Raw genomic sequence first — 18,151 nt, 5'->3', positions numbered from 1 at the left:
TGGGTGCACCTGGCGTTACTGATGTCCGTAAGCGAACCTCATACGACCAAGTGAAACAGGCATTCGACTACATTAAAATCTGATTAAGTAATGATTATTTTGGTCTGATAAATGTGAAAATAGCTGTTGAAAGTAACGGGGCGGTTGTGTGAACGTGATCGAACGACGCTTTCAGAAAAGAGCCCGACCTTGAGCTGGAAGGCCTACTGAAGCGTCACTACACCACCGTCGAGTTTTTTCAGGGTACAATGATGAATGCCGTCGACCTTGAACGAGTCAAGGTTAGAGTAAGACAAATAGCGCAGGCAATTAGACAGCACGGCCATAATTATTCATTAAAACGCGTCTAAGTGAATCAATACTTTTTTTTTTAATATTATATTCATACGAGGGTAACTCTTTTTCTGTAAAGGCGCTGTTTCATAGTCACAGTAGGATTTTATATCACTAACTTTTATCTTGTGATTATTTTGACGCAATCATTGCTCCACACGGCGGTGCGGCGTAGCACCCTCTCACTACTGCGTACTGCTGGTAACGATAGTTTGTGCATGAGAGCCCCGACGGGCGACGGGCTCGTCCCGTTACCGGCCCGCGGTGTTAACTGAGCGTTGATGACAGGAAACCGCCCGACCTGGAGCTCGAAGGCCTGTTCAAGAGACACTTTACCACTGTGGAATTCTTTCAAGGCACCATTATGAATCCAATCGACCTGCAAAGGGTAAAAGTAAGTAGCAATGTACGCACGGAAACGTGACATATCGGGCGTGGTGTCGGTATTAAGCTGTACAGACTGTCATTTCTCTAGAAGTAGAGCAAGGGCTCGTTTTGTGGGCTGTAACGTGGCGCTCTAAGGCGCGCTGTACTTCCGATGTGTTGGTTTGAGAGCTCTCCGCGTGTGGCTATCGCTGTTGTGTGTGCCAGCCCTGGCGAGTCGGGTCCAAATCTCAGCAGTTTCCTTCGCCGCGCCCCAGCCGCGCACCTTCCGCCGTATCTATCTGTACCAATACTGGGTGTTGTTTGCGATGTGGCCCGTTTGTTCTAATCGATGTCGATCACACTGTACTCACTGACGCATTGGCATTAACGGCTGAAGGAGGAAGTCTTCCGTTTTCAAAATTTTACACACTACAATCTCAAAGCAGTACAGTTATCGATTTTCGAATGGTATGCGGTAAGTCTGTCGATGCACGGCTTCGGAATGATCGTATTCTTGCATGTATTAAACCTTACCATTTCACCTGCTTGTTGTTGAACGAGGTTATGAATGTTACTCGTTAGTTCCTTAGATGTTGTAAAATAGAGTTCCCCGTCGAAGTGAAACATCCCGTGTTCTGCTTTATGCATGATTTAGTTATAACGAACATTCGCTTGAAACGATTTACGTAGAATTTTAAATTTACCTAATACAATATAGATACGATTAATGTTATTTAGAATTAAACTAATGATCGTGAAATACGAGATCTTAAATTCGTTTCAATAAATTACCAAAAATAATTATCGTTTGTGGTGTGTAGTCAGAGATAACTGAAACACGCACTAGATATCCGCTAAAATAATTAAAAACTTAACGAAATTAATAAATAAATAATCCGAACTGAGCAGTTAATAATAACAACATCTAGGTCCATGAAGCAGATGCTTGTCTGGTGCTAGCCAACAAATACTGCCAGGATCCGGACGCTGAGGACGCAGCCAATATCATGAGGGTCATCTCTATCAAGAACTACTCCGACGATATCAGGGTCATCATACAGCTCATGCAGTACCATAATAAGGTTCGTGCTCACTGCGGGTAGCTTGTATTGTAGCCACGAACGCCTCAGCTCTGAGCTCCTGCGTTTTTATACTGCATCACAATCCCTTCCGTTTTCGATGCTAATTGAAAAGTTCCAAAGTATTGAAGCCGTCGTCTGAAGACGGTAAATCGCTAAAAGCGACTTCGACTTCTTGTCTACATTCGTCTTATCATTCCCAAAACAATTACGAATAAATTACTTGCGTATGTCTTGAAAAATAAAACTGACGAAGCGTGTTGCGCATGTAATATGTACTTTTAGGTTATTAAACTGCCTTGCATTTTATATAAATTTTAATGACAGTTTTCCTATGTCTTATCTGTGTGGGGACTGGTAACTATTTAATAAACACCAGGGGCCGTGAATCATACGCACGCAATAAAAAAATAAAGAAAGGCTGACAATGACATCCGCACTGTGTCGTCTACCACAATAGGCGCGTCCCTTGTATCACCCATTTACGAAACAATATCAAAGCCTGCAGACTGAAATTCGAACATAATCGATGAAGCATAAAGATTTACATTCATTCTATGTAGTTGATTTTGTTCTGGTTCAGAAACAAAACTGTTTCTAAATTTTGTTCATTGAAATATTAAGTGTATTGTCTATTGCTGCCGTTTTTGAATGGCAAACATTCTGTTGAGATTCGGTAAATTTTATGGTGATTATCAATTGCCAATTGTCAACTGTATTGCCAATTTAAATAAAGTTATAGAAGGCGTTTAAACTTTCGCAGCTGTCTTCATTACACACTATTATTAAATGAGTTCTTACCTCGTTTTTCATTTAAATAAAATGTCCGTAAAAGAGGATTTTTTTATCTATATCTATATAATATTATAAAGAGGAAAGATTTGTTTTTTTGTTTGTATTGAATAGGATCCGAAACTACGGAGCCGATTTAAAAAATTCTTTCACTGTTTGGAAGCTACACTATTCCCAAGCGACATAAGCTATAATTTTTTTTTTTTAAATTAGGGATCCTTACTAAAACTCCAATAATGTAACCCAAGGTATAAACAAATGACCTAAAATATTCTTTACTATTGATGATAGAATAAAATAATGTACTACGACTTTGTAGAACACATTATTATTTACAAAAAGTGTCGCGACAGCGTATGTCTAACTAGTATAGTTATGCCGCAATAAGTGTTCTTTTATTTTTTTAAATAAAACAAATACCGTTGAAATTTTTGGTAAAGACCCGAGTGGAGCCGGAGCGGGCCGCTAGTTTTAGATATTTTTGTATGTTTTATTGCATAATAAAATTTCAGTCAGCTAGCTACATTACAACATAAATTTTCATTTCACAGGCCTATCTGTTAAACATTCCATCATGGGATTGGAAGCAAGGAGACGACGTGATTTGCTTGGCGGAACTTAAACTCGGCTTCATCGCCCAGAGCTGCCTTGCGCCTGGCTTCTCGACCATGATGGCTAACCTCTTCGCCATGCGGAGCTTCAAGACGGTCAGCTCTAGTATTTTACTCTGACTGACTGTAGCATAATATCGTCTTCTCGCATGAAAACTGTATAATCTCAAAAGTTACTAATTTTACAGGAGAGTGTTTTAAAGGTTTAACATGTGATATTTTTAATATTAATCATCTTTGCAACATTTTTTTTTATCTTTTACCAGTAGTTACATTATCTGTCTTTCTAATTAGATAAAATTATGTATTAATTTTGTTAATAGTAGTCAAAATATAGGTAAAAAAAAAAAAAAAAAACTACGCTCTTTTTGACAGTATTTATGAGAAAAATACTAGTGATACTAAATGATTCTGCATATTAACTCAATTTCGAATATTTTTGGAAATTCTACACGTTTAATGCGAAAAGACGATATATTATGTACTTTGGAGATAAATACCTTTTAACAAAATTTGCGAAGCGGACATTTAAATTCCACGTTACTAACATCGCGTGAACAATTACTCTCGACGCTTTGATTTCGAGTTCGTTAAAGGCTCTGACAGTTAATTTAAAATTAACGACCGTCCTCATAAGGAACAGATTAGGCGTTTGTCTCCAAAGCTGCGTAAAGTTAACGAAATCTGCGACATTTTCACAGTCCCAAGACATGGCTATATGGACTAATGACTACATGCGAGGTACCGGGATGGAGATGTACACAGAGACCCTTAGTCCTACGTTTATCGGGATGCCTTTCATTGAAGCAGCCGAGTAAGTGGGCGCTCAGAGACGCAAACATGTCGTACGACAAAGTCACACAACGTTTTTTTTGTTATTCAATACCGTACCAGTGTTTGAGCATACCATACCGCCACGAATGCGGGAAAATCGTCACTAAACGATTCGCAACGCTTCATCATTTGGTGTTCTTTTTTTATTTGTTTGCCCGCTTCATATGTGATTCGAGTCTCAATGTTTTATGTGTAATGGTTTTAGAGGTACTGCACTGAATAATGCCTCGACTGGTATAGAGCGAATAAATAACACCCGTTGGCTTACTAATCGTCTGGTGGAGTGGAAGGGACGACAGTGGCCGCCCGCGTGAGACTAACGAAGCAAAGGCTTTAGCGTCTTCTGTTGGTTGATTGCAGTCCCCCGACACTCAAGCCTGGCAGAACGATTACCTGCAGGGTACCGGATGCGAGATGTACACTGAAACTCTGTCGACCTCCTTCACGGGAATGTCGTTCCCTCAGGCCAGCGAGTAAGCCCCTCCTACCCTGGCCCCGCCTGCACTCGCACCGTAGACACTGTGTGCCGAATCGCTAACCCTTAGCTATTTGAGTGTTAACTAAACTTTGTAGACCTGCATCTCGTTGGCTGAATAAGATAGATAGTAATGGTTATTACCAGGTTTCTGAATATACCTTTTTGCATGAGGGGTCCATGATAGATGGCTGTACTTTTGGTTGGATTCATTTAGATAAACCTTTCGTGAATATTGATCAAGTGCTTCAGTACGTTCTGTCCGATTTATGGTATTGACATTTGTTATTGACAATCAGTATGATTTATAGTGTAATTGGTAATCTCATACGATTCGTTTTTTTTTTTTTTTTTTCGAATTACTTCAGTGCAGTGACGTTTCTTTGGCAAGTACTTCACTGATATTAAAATTACTAACTGCATCAGTGCCCGTTTGCATGATAACGTAAATAGTTCAACTGTCTTTGACTTTTTTTTTTTTTTTTTTTTTTTTCAACTGTCTTTGACCTGCCACACCGCTTTGCGTGTCCAATACTTTATTAATACTACTACTAACGCATTTATAACGTACCTATTCATTTCATCATGTGAATCTATCATACAGACATAGCTACGATTGAATGTCATTGTAATAATTGTAAATAGACATGCTTTAACAAAAACCGACTTCAAATAGAAAAAAAAAGATATTCCAAAACAAATGAATGTACACTAAAAACAATAATCATCGAGATCGGTTGGCGTGATTTTGAGTTATTGAGTTATTCATCTATTTGTCGCCACGTACTTAATGCAAATTTAAGACATATAATAATATGGTTTTCTGATGGATACCATTATCAGAACTGGACTAAATTGTAATGGAACTACACGGGACTACAATTTGTAGGCAGCGGCTTGGCTCTGCCCCAGGCATTGCTGAAGTTCATGGGCGACGGTAACCACTCACCATCAGGTGGGCCGTATGCTCGTCTGCCTACAAGGGCAATAAAAAAAACACGGGAAACGTCAGCTTTCTAATAAAAACAGAATCATCAAAATCGATTCTTCCAGTCAAAAGTTATGAGGTAACAAACATAAAAAACATCCAGTCGAATTGAGAACCTATTCCTTTTTTGAAGTCGGTTAAAAATGCATGGTAACCGCTCTGAATATTAACAACTGTTAATTGAATCTGATTACTTCGTATATTTATTTGTTACTGTTATATGTTAGACTGATGTTTCTTCTCAGGTTATGCTTTACGAAACTCAAGCTTCTTCTATTAGCAATAGAGATCAAGGGAGAAGAGGGAGCCGATAGCAAAATATCGATAAACCCTCGCAACGCGAAAATCCATGCCAATACCCAAGGGTTCTTCATAGCACAGTCGGCTGATGAAGTCAAAAGGTAAGCAAACGTTCGTCGGTTAGAAGTTAATGTTATGCTCTAGCAGTGATGGGCAAACATTTTTAATGGCGGGCCACAAAGCTTAAGAAATTCTAGAGGTGGGCCAGAATTATAGAAAAATGTTTTTTTTTTTCAATAAATAAACTAATACCTGTGACAGAATGCCGAGATAATTAGAATTGGCAAGTTGCATGGCAAGTTGGATGGCAAGTCAATTATGAGATAATGAAAGCTCGAAACACCCCTGACGAATCGGAGCTTTCATTAAAAATTTGAAGATTTTCAATTATAAACGTTAGATTTTTTTTACGCGCCAAAATGCTGACTAGAGTATTTAGGATGGATGGTCTCTCGGCGGGCCGGATTAAATACTTCCGCGGGCCGTACTTTGCCCATCACTGTCTAGAACATTCCGCAAAACGAACGTACATTACGAACATTTCTGCTTCCAGAGCGTGGTTTTATTGTAAGGCCTGCCACGAGGACATCAAAGACGAAACACTCATCAAGAAGTGCAAATGCAAAAACTGTAAGATCACTGTCATGCTTTAATGAATTAACAAACTCTTACTCGTTTCAATAATATAATATAGCAAAAAAATACTCTATAATTGATGCCATTTTATATGAAGAACGCCTCCCGACTAATTCGAACGATTATTAATTCTGTGACATTCTTTCTGGAGAAAAAATTGTAAATTTATAATATTTATTTATTACGTTAATATTATCACGAGCTGTGTCCTTTAATATAAATTATAATCACTTAACACAAAAATTAAATAAATAGATTCAATAATGAACAATGTACAAACACTGTATGTAGGTAAATCGTTTTTGGAACGAAGTTCCTTATGGGACGATACGGAGGGGTACCCTAACCGGGAAAAAACGTCCGTAACGTAAGATTTTTATTATTTATGTATAGTCTTAGTATGATGCCTATACAGTGTCTAATGTATAGTCTACGTGATGACGGTTATTATTATTTTAAAAATTATAATAGAAAATTTAGAATTTTTTTTTTATTTGATTTTTTTTTGTGTTTTCTATTTATGAGATTATTGAGTATAATTAAATCTCGTTTAAAATAACAATATTTAATTTCTCTGACATCAAATGAATTATTTTTATTTTTATCAATAAAAAAATCATAATAATGAATGTAGACCCGAATAATTATTTTCTTTATACCTCGAATAGAACTTAAAATTAATATTTTTATAATAAGGAACTTCGTTCCTATCGGGTGTCCCACGACACCACACATCTTTTTTTTTTCTGGAGGATATTTTGACACAGAATCTCTCTATAACTGACACTGTTTACTTACTGATCGAGACATTAATATGATATATTGTTCGGCCAAACTTTTAGTAACGGCGCACCAGCGGAAGGTTGGAGCCGACATAGGTAACTTGCACAACACCTATAACCTCACAAGTTGACGTTTTCCAATTATTTTTCGTGTATAATCGTTTTGAGTTGCTTTAGTGGTGTTGCGTCGTACCGCACAGACCGAAACGGCTGCAAAGCATTGTCTTGATCCTTGCTCGTTCACGCCCTACCGTTTAGAGATCATTGTGTATGTCTGCTCTCCAGTGAATTGACACCGTCACAAGACTCACATGCTCAGACACTTCACCACCTTATGCCTTTTGAGATTCACTTCTAATATGTTTCGTTACTGTGCAAAGTTTAGTGCATCATACAATATCATACTATACACGATCAGGCCCAAGATAATGATCATACATTGCGCGCTAAACGAACACACCATTCAAAATTCTCCCTAACAAAACAACGGATCCGATTGTTATGATGCACTTCAAAGCCCAGAGCACTGATAGTGTATTGCATGTGTACGTTTACAATGTAAGTAGAACTAAATATGCAAACAACAAAGTGCACCTGCGTATTAATTTAGAATGTATCCACGAAAGCATGTCTCAGAAATAAGAATAGAATGAGGACACGAGTGCTGAAAAACAAATTTTCCAAATGAGAGTGAGCTTAAGAACAAAGACTTTATACGACAGTTCCGGCTTGTCAACGCTAATGACAGTGGCTAACTAAAAACCGACTAAAACAAGTGTCAGAAACCATTTGATCATTCATGAATACGGACGAGAGCAAACTTCAGTATCGTTCGGTGATCTGAAGTTTGGTCTTTGTCTTGAGTTTATCGCGATGTGCGCACGTACGCACTTGTGAGTATTTGGAATTTTTACAGATGTCGGAATGATGATGATGCAGACTGGGATGGTGAAACAAAGTCTTAATACGTACCGTGCTCTCGATGGTACGGAATGGAATACCATTCGTTATACCATACAATCGTATTGTACACATATATAGTTTATTGCATCGACTAACAATTGCTCATAAACAAAAAGAATATTAAATATATATTGGGCTAATAAAGTACGCTAATACACGGTGTAAAGACACGCAGCTGGGCTAGTCACGAGATAACCTCAATAACGCTTTTATTAAAACCATAGGAACGATAGAGAAAACTCACAAATGAATTAGGGACTATATATTATCATATTATGTATATTTTTGGTTACAACTGACACAAAACTTGGTAAAAAAATTGGGACGAAATTATCGAAATTGATTTTTGTAGCTGTAAAGGTTTTGTGCTTTAGTGATCAAATGTCTGCTGAATTAACAAAATTAACCATCGATCGATCCCTGCGCGCCGAAAACGTACCATCCTCAGCTTTGCATCTCTGTCCGCATAAAAAAAAAAACATTCTGCCTTTCTTCATCCACAACCGAGTTCAAAACAGGTCTATACAGAAAATATATTAAGTTATGGTAGATTAAAAAATTATAATGTTGTTTCATTGGTTCAGTGGCGACATTCAGGAAGGGTGTACGAGCCGTCCAGATGGTTGGCAGGGCAAGTACGTAATGAAAAATGTGTTTAAAGTTCAATGTAAATGTCGATGTGATGTTTTCTATACGTGATGTGTGCCCGGGCAATGGAGGCAACTCCACTATGCCTTAAGCGCCAATAGTACTATCGTGTCCTGTTATCATTGTTTTGTCTGTTATACTCTATGTGCATTTATTGAGCAGTTAGTTGTTTGGCCTCTCTTTTAGACGATATTTCGAAAGAACGAGAGAGAATTATTTGATGTCGTTTATTTCTGTTGTAATTTTTTTTTTTTTAGGAAAAAATAAATCCTTATTTTTGCATTAAATTAGACCCTGGTATTTAATTAATTATCGATGTTGTGATAATTTAGTTAAAACAGAATTTTAAGTTTGTTATTATTTATTTATACGGTATTAAAACTTGAACCATGTATCAAAACCCTACCTGGAATATTTTTTGATTAGATCTCGCCTCAATAGAACTGTCCGGAATAAGCAGCCATGGGTTGCAGAGTTTGTTCTCGTCGTAAAATGGTATTTGCCATCTTACATTTCGTATTCTCGTCCCTTTAACTTCAATATTCCACCCATATCATTCTAACGTAGTGATTAATCCTTATCACCAAATAATCATATTTTCATGCCCGTTACATTAGTCCTTATTAATAAAAAATAGGGTTCTAATTCCATCGTAATTAACGAATTAAAATATTGCACATAGAGCTTGTCTGACAGCTAGCTGTTTTTTGTGTGTCTTTGTAGCTTGTCCGCATGTTTACTGTTTGTAATTTATTCACATATAGATACTCTAAGTGTGTAGTTACATAGTAGTTTGATGTTCTAATAAAAGTAATTTACCTCTAATAACAAAAAAAAACGATTTCACTTTTAGAAGAATACAGAGAAAACCGGCTTTAAAAATGCAAAATTTGACGACGTATTTATGCTACCCTCCCTACCTGAGCCATGTTTGTTTTATTTGATCGAAATAGAAACATTGTTTGTTTTGAAGTTATACTTCTTTAGGCGCGTTATGAAAAATTAATGAGAGTGAAATTTTACGATGCGCGCGCACCGTGACACAAAATTAACAGAAATGAAGTTGCCCACTAAATCGCTCATTACAATACGACCGACGTAACTTGGCGAGTCTGAATATAGCCGCAGGTGAACTTTCCGAACCGTACCGAGAATTACCGAATTTTTACGATGTCAAGAAAAGGGATGTCCAATATGCGTGTTTGAGGATGTTGTTTAATCCATTTTTTTTCAAATTGATTAAAAAAAAAAAAAAATATTTTAATAAAAATAAAGTATAACTTCTTACGCGCGTACATAAGTACACGCACCCTTTTTTTAATACTAATTTTGTTTCGATCAAGTGATTAATTCGAATAGAAAAATAAACCAATTGTCTAATGGCAACATTTGAATATGTGTCTCGACATTGCTTCGCACCTCTCAAGAACTCGCTTCGTTAATTACAGTAGTTTCTAAAAGTGAAATCGATTTAAAATATCGAATCATTATAAAAACGTCAAAACAGACGAAGTCAGCTGAACGCTGTACATTGCAAGGTGCCTGTAGGAATTGTATTTATTGAGTGGTGTATCGGAATGCGAACTTGTGCTGATGTTTTGCAGATGATCACCATCCTCCCCCCACCTTCACGCCGCCAGAGTTGCCCAAGAAGGTCCATGTTCGAGGTACATCTCAGCCTCTTTGGGGCTGAGTGTTTTATTTTATTTTTTTTGTTTTAAATTATCATCGGCCCAATCCCATTAGACGACCGGCAATATGCTTCGTCCCGGGTTACCGTGAGTTACCGTGCACTTAGATGCTTTATCACGCATATTTCATAGCGAGCACTAACAAAACGTTTAGGTGAAAGTACTCCCTTGAAGAATATAAATAAAGCTATACAGGCATGAGTCCCAGCTGAAACATAGTTCGACTACCTGTCGCTTTTGCAAGTGAAGCTCATTCCAAAAACAGCTCGTTTGAAACCAACCAATCTTTGTTAGGAAACCTAACCTAGATCATTTTCTGTTACGTTTGCATTCGCATTTCGTGATTTTGAAGTTAATGAACAATTTTCTCCATTGATATGTGCTTCTTGGTAAACTCTAAAGCGGATGTATTTTATCATTTGTGGTTTGTATCCCTTTGCCGTGCATCACACATGTATCATGGAAAAGCATTCGCTCGTAAATGGTGCCCGCACTATTACTTGTTTAGCTATTGTTGCCAATTAATGGATTTATTTCTTATTCGGTACTTTTCGAAATAAATTTATTAGTACTCCTTAATAATAAATATTTTTTTATTATACATAATACAATTCATGTATACTTGCCCTTTATCCAAGAATGCATGTTAATACTTTAAATCGATTACTGGCAGCAGTATTTTAATGTTATGCTTTCGTTGTAGTGTTATTGAATGACGAAATGTTGCCTGTATTAAATATTCTAATTAAATATTTTCTTTAACCATAATCAAATAAAGAAAAATTCAAAAGATAAATGAAAGAATCTTAGTAGAAAATAAATTAAAAACTTATTAAGTATTTCAATTTGAAATCAATAACCAATAAGTTACAGCTGATGTCACTTATCATCCCAATCCAATTATATAGATGCATTATAGCTATAAAGCCTTTCTATTTGGGATGTACCTAATTTTGTAGGTACCTGAAAATCAATGATTTTAGCTTCTAATCAAGTTCCTCCTGTTTTCAGGCGAAATCGCCCGCGAAAGGGGGGAAGATACAAACTGTAAGTACCTACATGCATTACGTTGTTATTAATCTACCGTGACAGTAGAGATTCTTGTAGGAAAACCTCAACCGTGAATTTGTAAAGTTAAGTCAATAACATTGTTAGGAGACCTTTTACATTAACTATTGTATAAAGTAGTAGACATTTTTTGTATAATTGTACGAATAAAATAGAACGCACTAGGGAGAAAACAATTCTGATATGAATATTCTGTAGCAATATAGTACAAAAAGGTTTTCTTCCTTAAATATTCCGTAAAAAAATATATATGAGAAGATTGTCTTTCATTTGGAAAGCTGCTATGTATATTAAACCGATATTTAATCAAGTCTTCAATTGAGTAACACGACATAGATTTTAATTTTTTAATTATTTATTTCATTTACTTCGATCTGGAATTCATATTACATTCAATAACAATAGAATAACATTTCACATAGAACACAAAATAAAATAAAAACAAAAACAACAATTTAGGAATAAAATAATGATAATAATAAAACAAAAAAATTAAAATGAATGTGCAAACTACCTTATCCCAAAGGCTGGTTTGGATCCAGAATGCTCAACTTGCACACGTGTCCGGTGTTGCATTATTAATTAATATAAAACATAATTACATAGATACATAATAACAGGTCCAATTAATGGTTTATAATTAGATTATGGCACAAAACGACAAAAAAACAGCACGGAAGATAAGCGTTATAAAAGCTTAACATTAATTTAACGTTAATTATTTTTCGACAAAGTAATAAATCGCAACCATCGGAACGCGCCGACGGCGATGCTGTCTCCAATGGCGAACCAGCTGGTGAACACGACGACGACTCGGCAAGTCAACAAAGTAAAGCCGAACGTCAATCGAGTACCGCCCGATACGTAAGTCTTATTTGATTCGCCATTGTCGCCCGCCGGGTGATGTCTGCACCTGTATTCCCATCCCATCCCTGTCGTTGTTACAGTTGGCTTAATTTCTTTCACGTCTAGTCTGACTACCTCCTACGTAATATCTGGCATTTCCTAGTCGTACGACAGAGGTTGTGGAACCCTTTTGGATTTTTTTTTAATTTTCGGCATTGCCTTGTCGAAATCCAGCTAGGAAAGGATAGGCGGGAAATAAATTAATATTGTCACTACGGGTGAATGATAGGCATCCATATATTATTACGACGACAATCTATACAATATACGAACAATTTTTTTTGTTTATGATGAGCATATTTTCTTGAAAATTATATTTTGAAAGTTATTGGAAAAAATAATATATTAAAAAATTATGTATTTCAGGAATGAAAAGCGACTGAAAAGTTTTGATAAAAAATAAGACTCTATAGATCCTCACTCACTCTATTAATATACTGGTAAATTACACTGTATCCAACAAACCAGACTAAAACTATTATAAACTATAATCGGAGCCGAGAATCGGAATCGTAAAATGTACACTTCCGTAAAACATGCAAGGAAATGATTTAGGTTCTAAAAGTCCTACGATACACCCGTAAATACTGTATTAATGTCTTGTACTTAGATAATAAATAAAAACCACAAACAGACGTTAATAAACAACAACATAGAGCACAAATTGAAATCAGCTAACCTAATGACAGTTTAAAGACCCTATTGTAATGTTAACTGTTTTTTGTTAACTATTAAAAAAAACTGTTTAGAGAATCTTTCATAACGTCAAATAAGACCTAACCTAACCTAGTTGTTAGGTAACTAGTTACATTAAAAAAAAAATGGTTACCTAACCTAACAAGGGCAATAAAAAAAAGGTGAATTTCAACCACTTAAGTTTAGTATGATTTCAACATAATTATACGTAGCAATTACTGTCATTAATCTGAAAGATGAAAGATGCTCTAAAGCTTACATGACTGTTATTTGCTTGATCGATGTTTTGTTTTATTTTAATATTGTCAGCATTCTAAAAACAGCTATGGTCATAAAATAAATTATTAAACTTAAAATGATGAATTAAGTTGTTTTTTCTAAGTTTGTCCCATTGAAGCTTGACCTCAATGTGTAATTTGAACCCTTATTAGAACAAGAGCACAGAGCACACGAAATATTAGTGTTTATGATAACCTGCTATAAACTGCTATTATTTTAGCTGCTTTTTTTTAAATTTATTACCCGATGACAGGACACACGTTAATAGCAGATAACACGCTATATCTATAAATTAACTTAGAAAATAGCATGTTCTATTGAATAACTGTTAAAGCTGCTCCGTGCTTTGATTGGTTCGATATGTGTATTTTTTATTTAATTTCCTAAGAAAGAACTATAAAAAGATATTAATGAGAAGGAGTAAAAAGAGAAATATTATACTGTCTAGCCGGTTTTAAATAAAACAGAGTTCCGGTATTAAAATTCGAAGATTTGATATTAATTGTTACGCGAATATCTCAAGCAAACCTTCCACTTATCAAATCGAAGAGCCTATATAATTTCTTGAAAATATATTTACCATATATCTAAGTTTAACATACATTGATTAATTAATTTAAAAACAAAATGATTCCGTTTTCGTTCAGCTTAAATTTATTGCACAACTACACCTTTAAGATTAGACCTATTTGGTGTCTATTACAGGAATCCTCAAGATCAAGACACGAATTACCAGGCCTATCACCTTGCCTACGAAGTGAAAAAGCTCATGTAACTCAAATAAATTATATAAAAAGCTAGACGATTTCTTGACTCAGTAGTTTTGGCTCTGTATCGAATTTTAGTACTTTTCGTTTGTAAAATGGTACCAGTACAGGCGAAGGCGCAGAATAATAAATTCGAAGAACATTAAGTAAAAAAAACGTGTCTTAATAAAGTCCTAATAAAAACAATTAACAATGAATTCTATGGAATTGAAGATGTAGCAGCATTTTCTTCGGATTTCACGGGTCGGAGACATAACCAAAATTAACTTGAACGGCTTAATCCCGCGTTTTTTAATGTCATTTTATGATTACTGACACGTGACGGGAGCCAAATGCTGACGCCTGACACCTTAGATGTTCGGAACTACGAACACTGTAATGTAATCATACATCCTACATATAATAATTAAATTTAAAAAAAACGCGGGATTAAACTATAAATTTAATTTTAATTAAATTGAAGATACACTTCGAGTAAAATAATCAATAGATAAAAATAGAAAAGTAATTTGTCGATACAATTACTTCTCCTGTACACATTACCGTTTTTTTTTGTTTTTTTTTTGTTGTATTCCAGAAATTTCCGTAGTACGTAGAGCTTATGTCACGTTTACCCCCGTTTCATGTAATTGTAGATAAATATGAAAGGTTTGTAATATAAAATTTATTACTCATATTATTTAGCACTGTTATCTAGGAGCATAGCATGTTTTGGTTTTATAGAAATACGAAAGTTTAGTTCAGAAATAATTTCTGTTTAGACTTTTATAAATAGGCATTACGTTTTTTTTCACGTTTTCTCGCTATGTTTAAAACAGTACAGTCACCGATCGAGTACATTATTAATACATAAATTGCGTAGTCTATATTATACTGTTATTACTACATTAGTAGGTACCACGATCTTCTTCACAATACATTGACTATAGTATATGACCACAGTGCATGAAATAAAATAATAAAACTAAAAAAATTCCACGTTAAAAATAAAGCAAGTAATCATGTTTGAATTTACATAAAATTTAAGTTTTATCACCCGCAATTTAGCACGAAATTCGTTAGAGATATAGAAATCGAGAAAGGAATAATGTTTTGGATGACTCGACAGGCCTACTAGCAGAAGCAGTGGGGGTAATCAGAACAGCAATGGAGTTAGTCTGCCTGCTGGATTGGCAGACGACCAGTCGAAAGACTTCGACTTTGAAAAGACTGAAATGAAATACGACTCAACAGGCATGTTCCATTGGAGCCCTGCCAGGAATCTTGAAGATTGTATATTAGTAAGTAGAGCTTTGAGTTTTACCTAATTATCACTCTAACAAATTAATTTAAAAGCATTACGTACTAATTGAATGTTCATATATAATTTAATCCCTATGGAGAATTTGACCGCTCAGCATTAAACCCGGGCCCAGATAGACCAGTGAAATTCACCAAACCTTATGCTTATCGAAAAAATGTTCAATATTAAATTACCGATACCGTAAATTAAATAAAGAAAATCTCAACAGGACAGAAACCAAGCGGCTATGACGGTTCTAAATGGTCACGTTGTCGTGTGTCTATTCGCGGATCCAGACTCGCCACTGATCGGCTTGAGGAATCTCGTGATGCCGCTAAGAGCCTCCAATTTCCACTACCACGAGTTGAAACACGTGGTTATCGTAGGAAGCGTCGACTACATACGAAGAGAATGGAAAATGTTGCAGAATCTTCCGAAGATATCTGTATTGAATGTGAGTATCCTTAACGAGCATTAGTTTTTGTGAGGTTATGATCCTGTTTAAATCTGTCTCAATCTACGCGATCATAATGTAATTACTTCTAAACGGTTTACTTATAACATAGATTCGCTCTGGGTTTCTAGCCATACCTCATATTTCATTTGCTTGAGTGGCGAATTGCAAAGAAGACTAATATTGTCATGCGATATTTGACGACCAAACAACCAGGAAAAGAAAACCACCAAAATAATATATAAAGATATTGATAGCACTTAATTCCCGGTCAATGCCAAGTTGATTATCTTCAAGTCTACGAATCAGCATGCTAAATTGAACAGCTGAAGTTGACAGTCAACAATGATCGTTCGGTATATTTGTTTAGGGTTCACCGCTAAGCCGGGCCGACTTGCGTGCAGTAAACGTGAACCTATGCGACATGTGCTGTATCCTGTCAGCGAAGGTGCCATCGAACGATGACCCTACACTGGCGGACAAGGAAGCTATCTTGGCTTCGTTGAACATCAAGGCGATGACGTTCGACGACACGATAGGAGTGCTCAGCGCCGGCGCGGGGGCCAACGGCAGCAACGCGCAGCCGCTGCCGGGCCAGCCCCCCGCGCCCGTGCTGCTACAGAGGAGGGGATCCGTATACGGTGCTAATGTACCTATGATTACAGGTACACTGACCGCAGTATGTGAGGACATAATTCTAGAATATTAATATAATATAGTGTCATTTTTGAAAAATTTTAGAAGCGTTTTTTTTTGTGGGAGGAATATCGCTGGATTTTCGCCTAAGTGATGTAGACTGATAGCCTAATGTGCCACTCGTCGTGTGATTTTGAAAGATTAATTATGTTAATGTTAATTAAGTAGTTTTAATGAGGTGAAAGAACATACGATACGATAAGATGCAACTATACCAAAGTTCAAATCCTGCGAGCGGGTACCAATTTTTCCCCAGTCTACCCACGTATCTACTACTATTCTGCCTATTTATGACGCGGAGCGGTCGAGTATACAAGTGAGTCTCCGACCTCGTCTAGTGCCATTTGAAAATAATGATATTCTTTCTGCTCATCAGAGCTGGTGAACGATAGCAACGTGCAGTTCTTAGACCAGGACGACGACGACGACCCCGACACGGAGCTGTACTTGACGCAACCGTTTGCCTGCGGCACTGCGTTTGCCGTCAGCGTACTCGACTCTCTCATGTCCACTGTAAGACTTGGCTAAATCAGCATTTTAATCTTCCATCGAAATATATCAAAATTTGTAGGATATTCCGCGGCTAATTCAATGTGACCAAAACGTGAATATTGTTAATCGAGTCACTGAACGTTTTTGCAGCATTAATTTATTGACAGATGTCACAATAATCAAATGTCAAAGAACAACATCTCAGTCCGTAACCCATAGATAATAAATCACATGATATGTAAGGCGTAAACGGAACGGAACGTAACGGCGTACGGAAACCGCAAAGTATTCGATAACAATGACAAAAATAAACGCGAGATTAAATCGCAAAAATCGTTTTATTTATGTCTACGACTCCCGAAATCGGAAATGATAATTAAATTAACATTACCATTAATGTTATGCAAATCTATGAATCTTTAGTCGGGTTTCCCAAAGTTTGACCAATTTCGAACTTGCAGACGTACTTCAACCAAAACGCGTTGACACTGATCCGTTCGCTGATAACGGGCGGCGCGACCCCCGAGCTGGAGCTGATCCTCGCCGAAGGTGCCGGGCTCCGCGGCGGGTACTCCACGCCCGAGAGTCTGGCCAACAGGTCTCCGCACTACTCACTAAACAAATACCAAACTCGATGATCTCAAAACGACTTTTCAAATTCGCATCGTTAAAAACGAAAACATTGAAATCACTGGTGGTAGGACCTAGATGGTAGGACTAAGATGGGTGGACGAGCTCACAGCCCACCCGGTGTTAAGTGGTCACTGAAGCCCACAGACATCCACAACGTAAATGTGGATATCTGTGGGCCACAACGTAAAACCCACCTCGAGATATAAGTTCTAAGTTCTCAGTATAGTTACGACGGCTGCCCCACCCTTCAAACCGAAACGCATTACTGCCTCACGACAGAAATAGGCAGGGTGGTGGTATCTACCCGTGTGGACTCACAATACGTCCTACCACCAGTAAAAATTATTTATTATATATATATATTATGTATATTTATTGAT

The 18,151-nt window shown here is 36.6% G+C and overlaps 1 protein-coding gene across 2 annotated transcripts in view; it reads left to right on the top strand.

The window, feature by feature from the left end:
* The window catches only part of LOC101738409 (calcium-activated potassium channel slowpoke), an 83,323-nt gene that overhangs the window by 58,624 nt on the left and 6,548 nt on the right, over positions 1–18,151 (top strand). The window contains exons 9-24 of one of the 2 annotated variants that reach the window (XM_062670199.1): positions 622–727; positions 1,629–1,781; positions 3,122–3,277; positions 3,883–3,995; positions 5,724–5,879; positions 6,332–6,408; positions 8,113–8,181; positions 10,412–10,474; positions 11,510–11,545; positions 12,301–12,430; positions 14,153–14,218; positions 15,323–15,494; positions 15,726–15,950; positions 16,321–16,615; positions 17,023–17,159; positions 17,600–17,736. In XM_062670199.1, the coding sequence (XP_062526183.1) occupies positions 622–727; positions 1,629–1,781; positions 3,122–3,277; positions 3,883–3,995; positions 5,724–5,879; positions 6,332–6,408; positions 8,113–8,181; positions 10,412–10,474; positions 11,510–11,545; positions 12,301–12,430; positions 14,153–14,218; positions 15,323–15,494; positions 15,726–15,950; positions 16,321–16,615; positions 17,023–17,159; positions 17,600–17,736 (2,091 nt within the window). The remainder of the gene's footprint in view (positions 1–621; positions 728–1,628; positions 1,782–3,121; positions 3,278–3,882; positions 3,996–5,723; positions 5,880–6,331; positions 6,409–8,112; positions 8,182–10,411; positions 10,475–11,509; positions 11,546–12,300; positions 12,431–14,152; positions 14,219–15,322; positions 15,495–15,725; positions 15,951–16,320; positions 16,616–17,022; positions 17,160–17,599; positions 17,737–18,151) is intronic. The other variant, XM_062670200.1, reaches the window with a different exon arrangement.

The sequence above is a fragment of the Bombyx mori genome, chromosome 9 (assembly GCF_030269925.1).
Source record: "Bombyx mori chromosome 9, ASM3026992v2".
Classification (NCBI taxonomy): Eukaryota; Metazoa; Arthropoda; class Insecta; order Lepidoptera; family Bombycidae; genus Bombyx; species Bombyx mori.
Note: the sequence above shows the minus strand (reverse complement) of the source record. Positions and strands in the feature narration are given on the sequence as shown.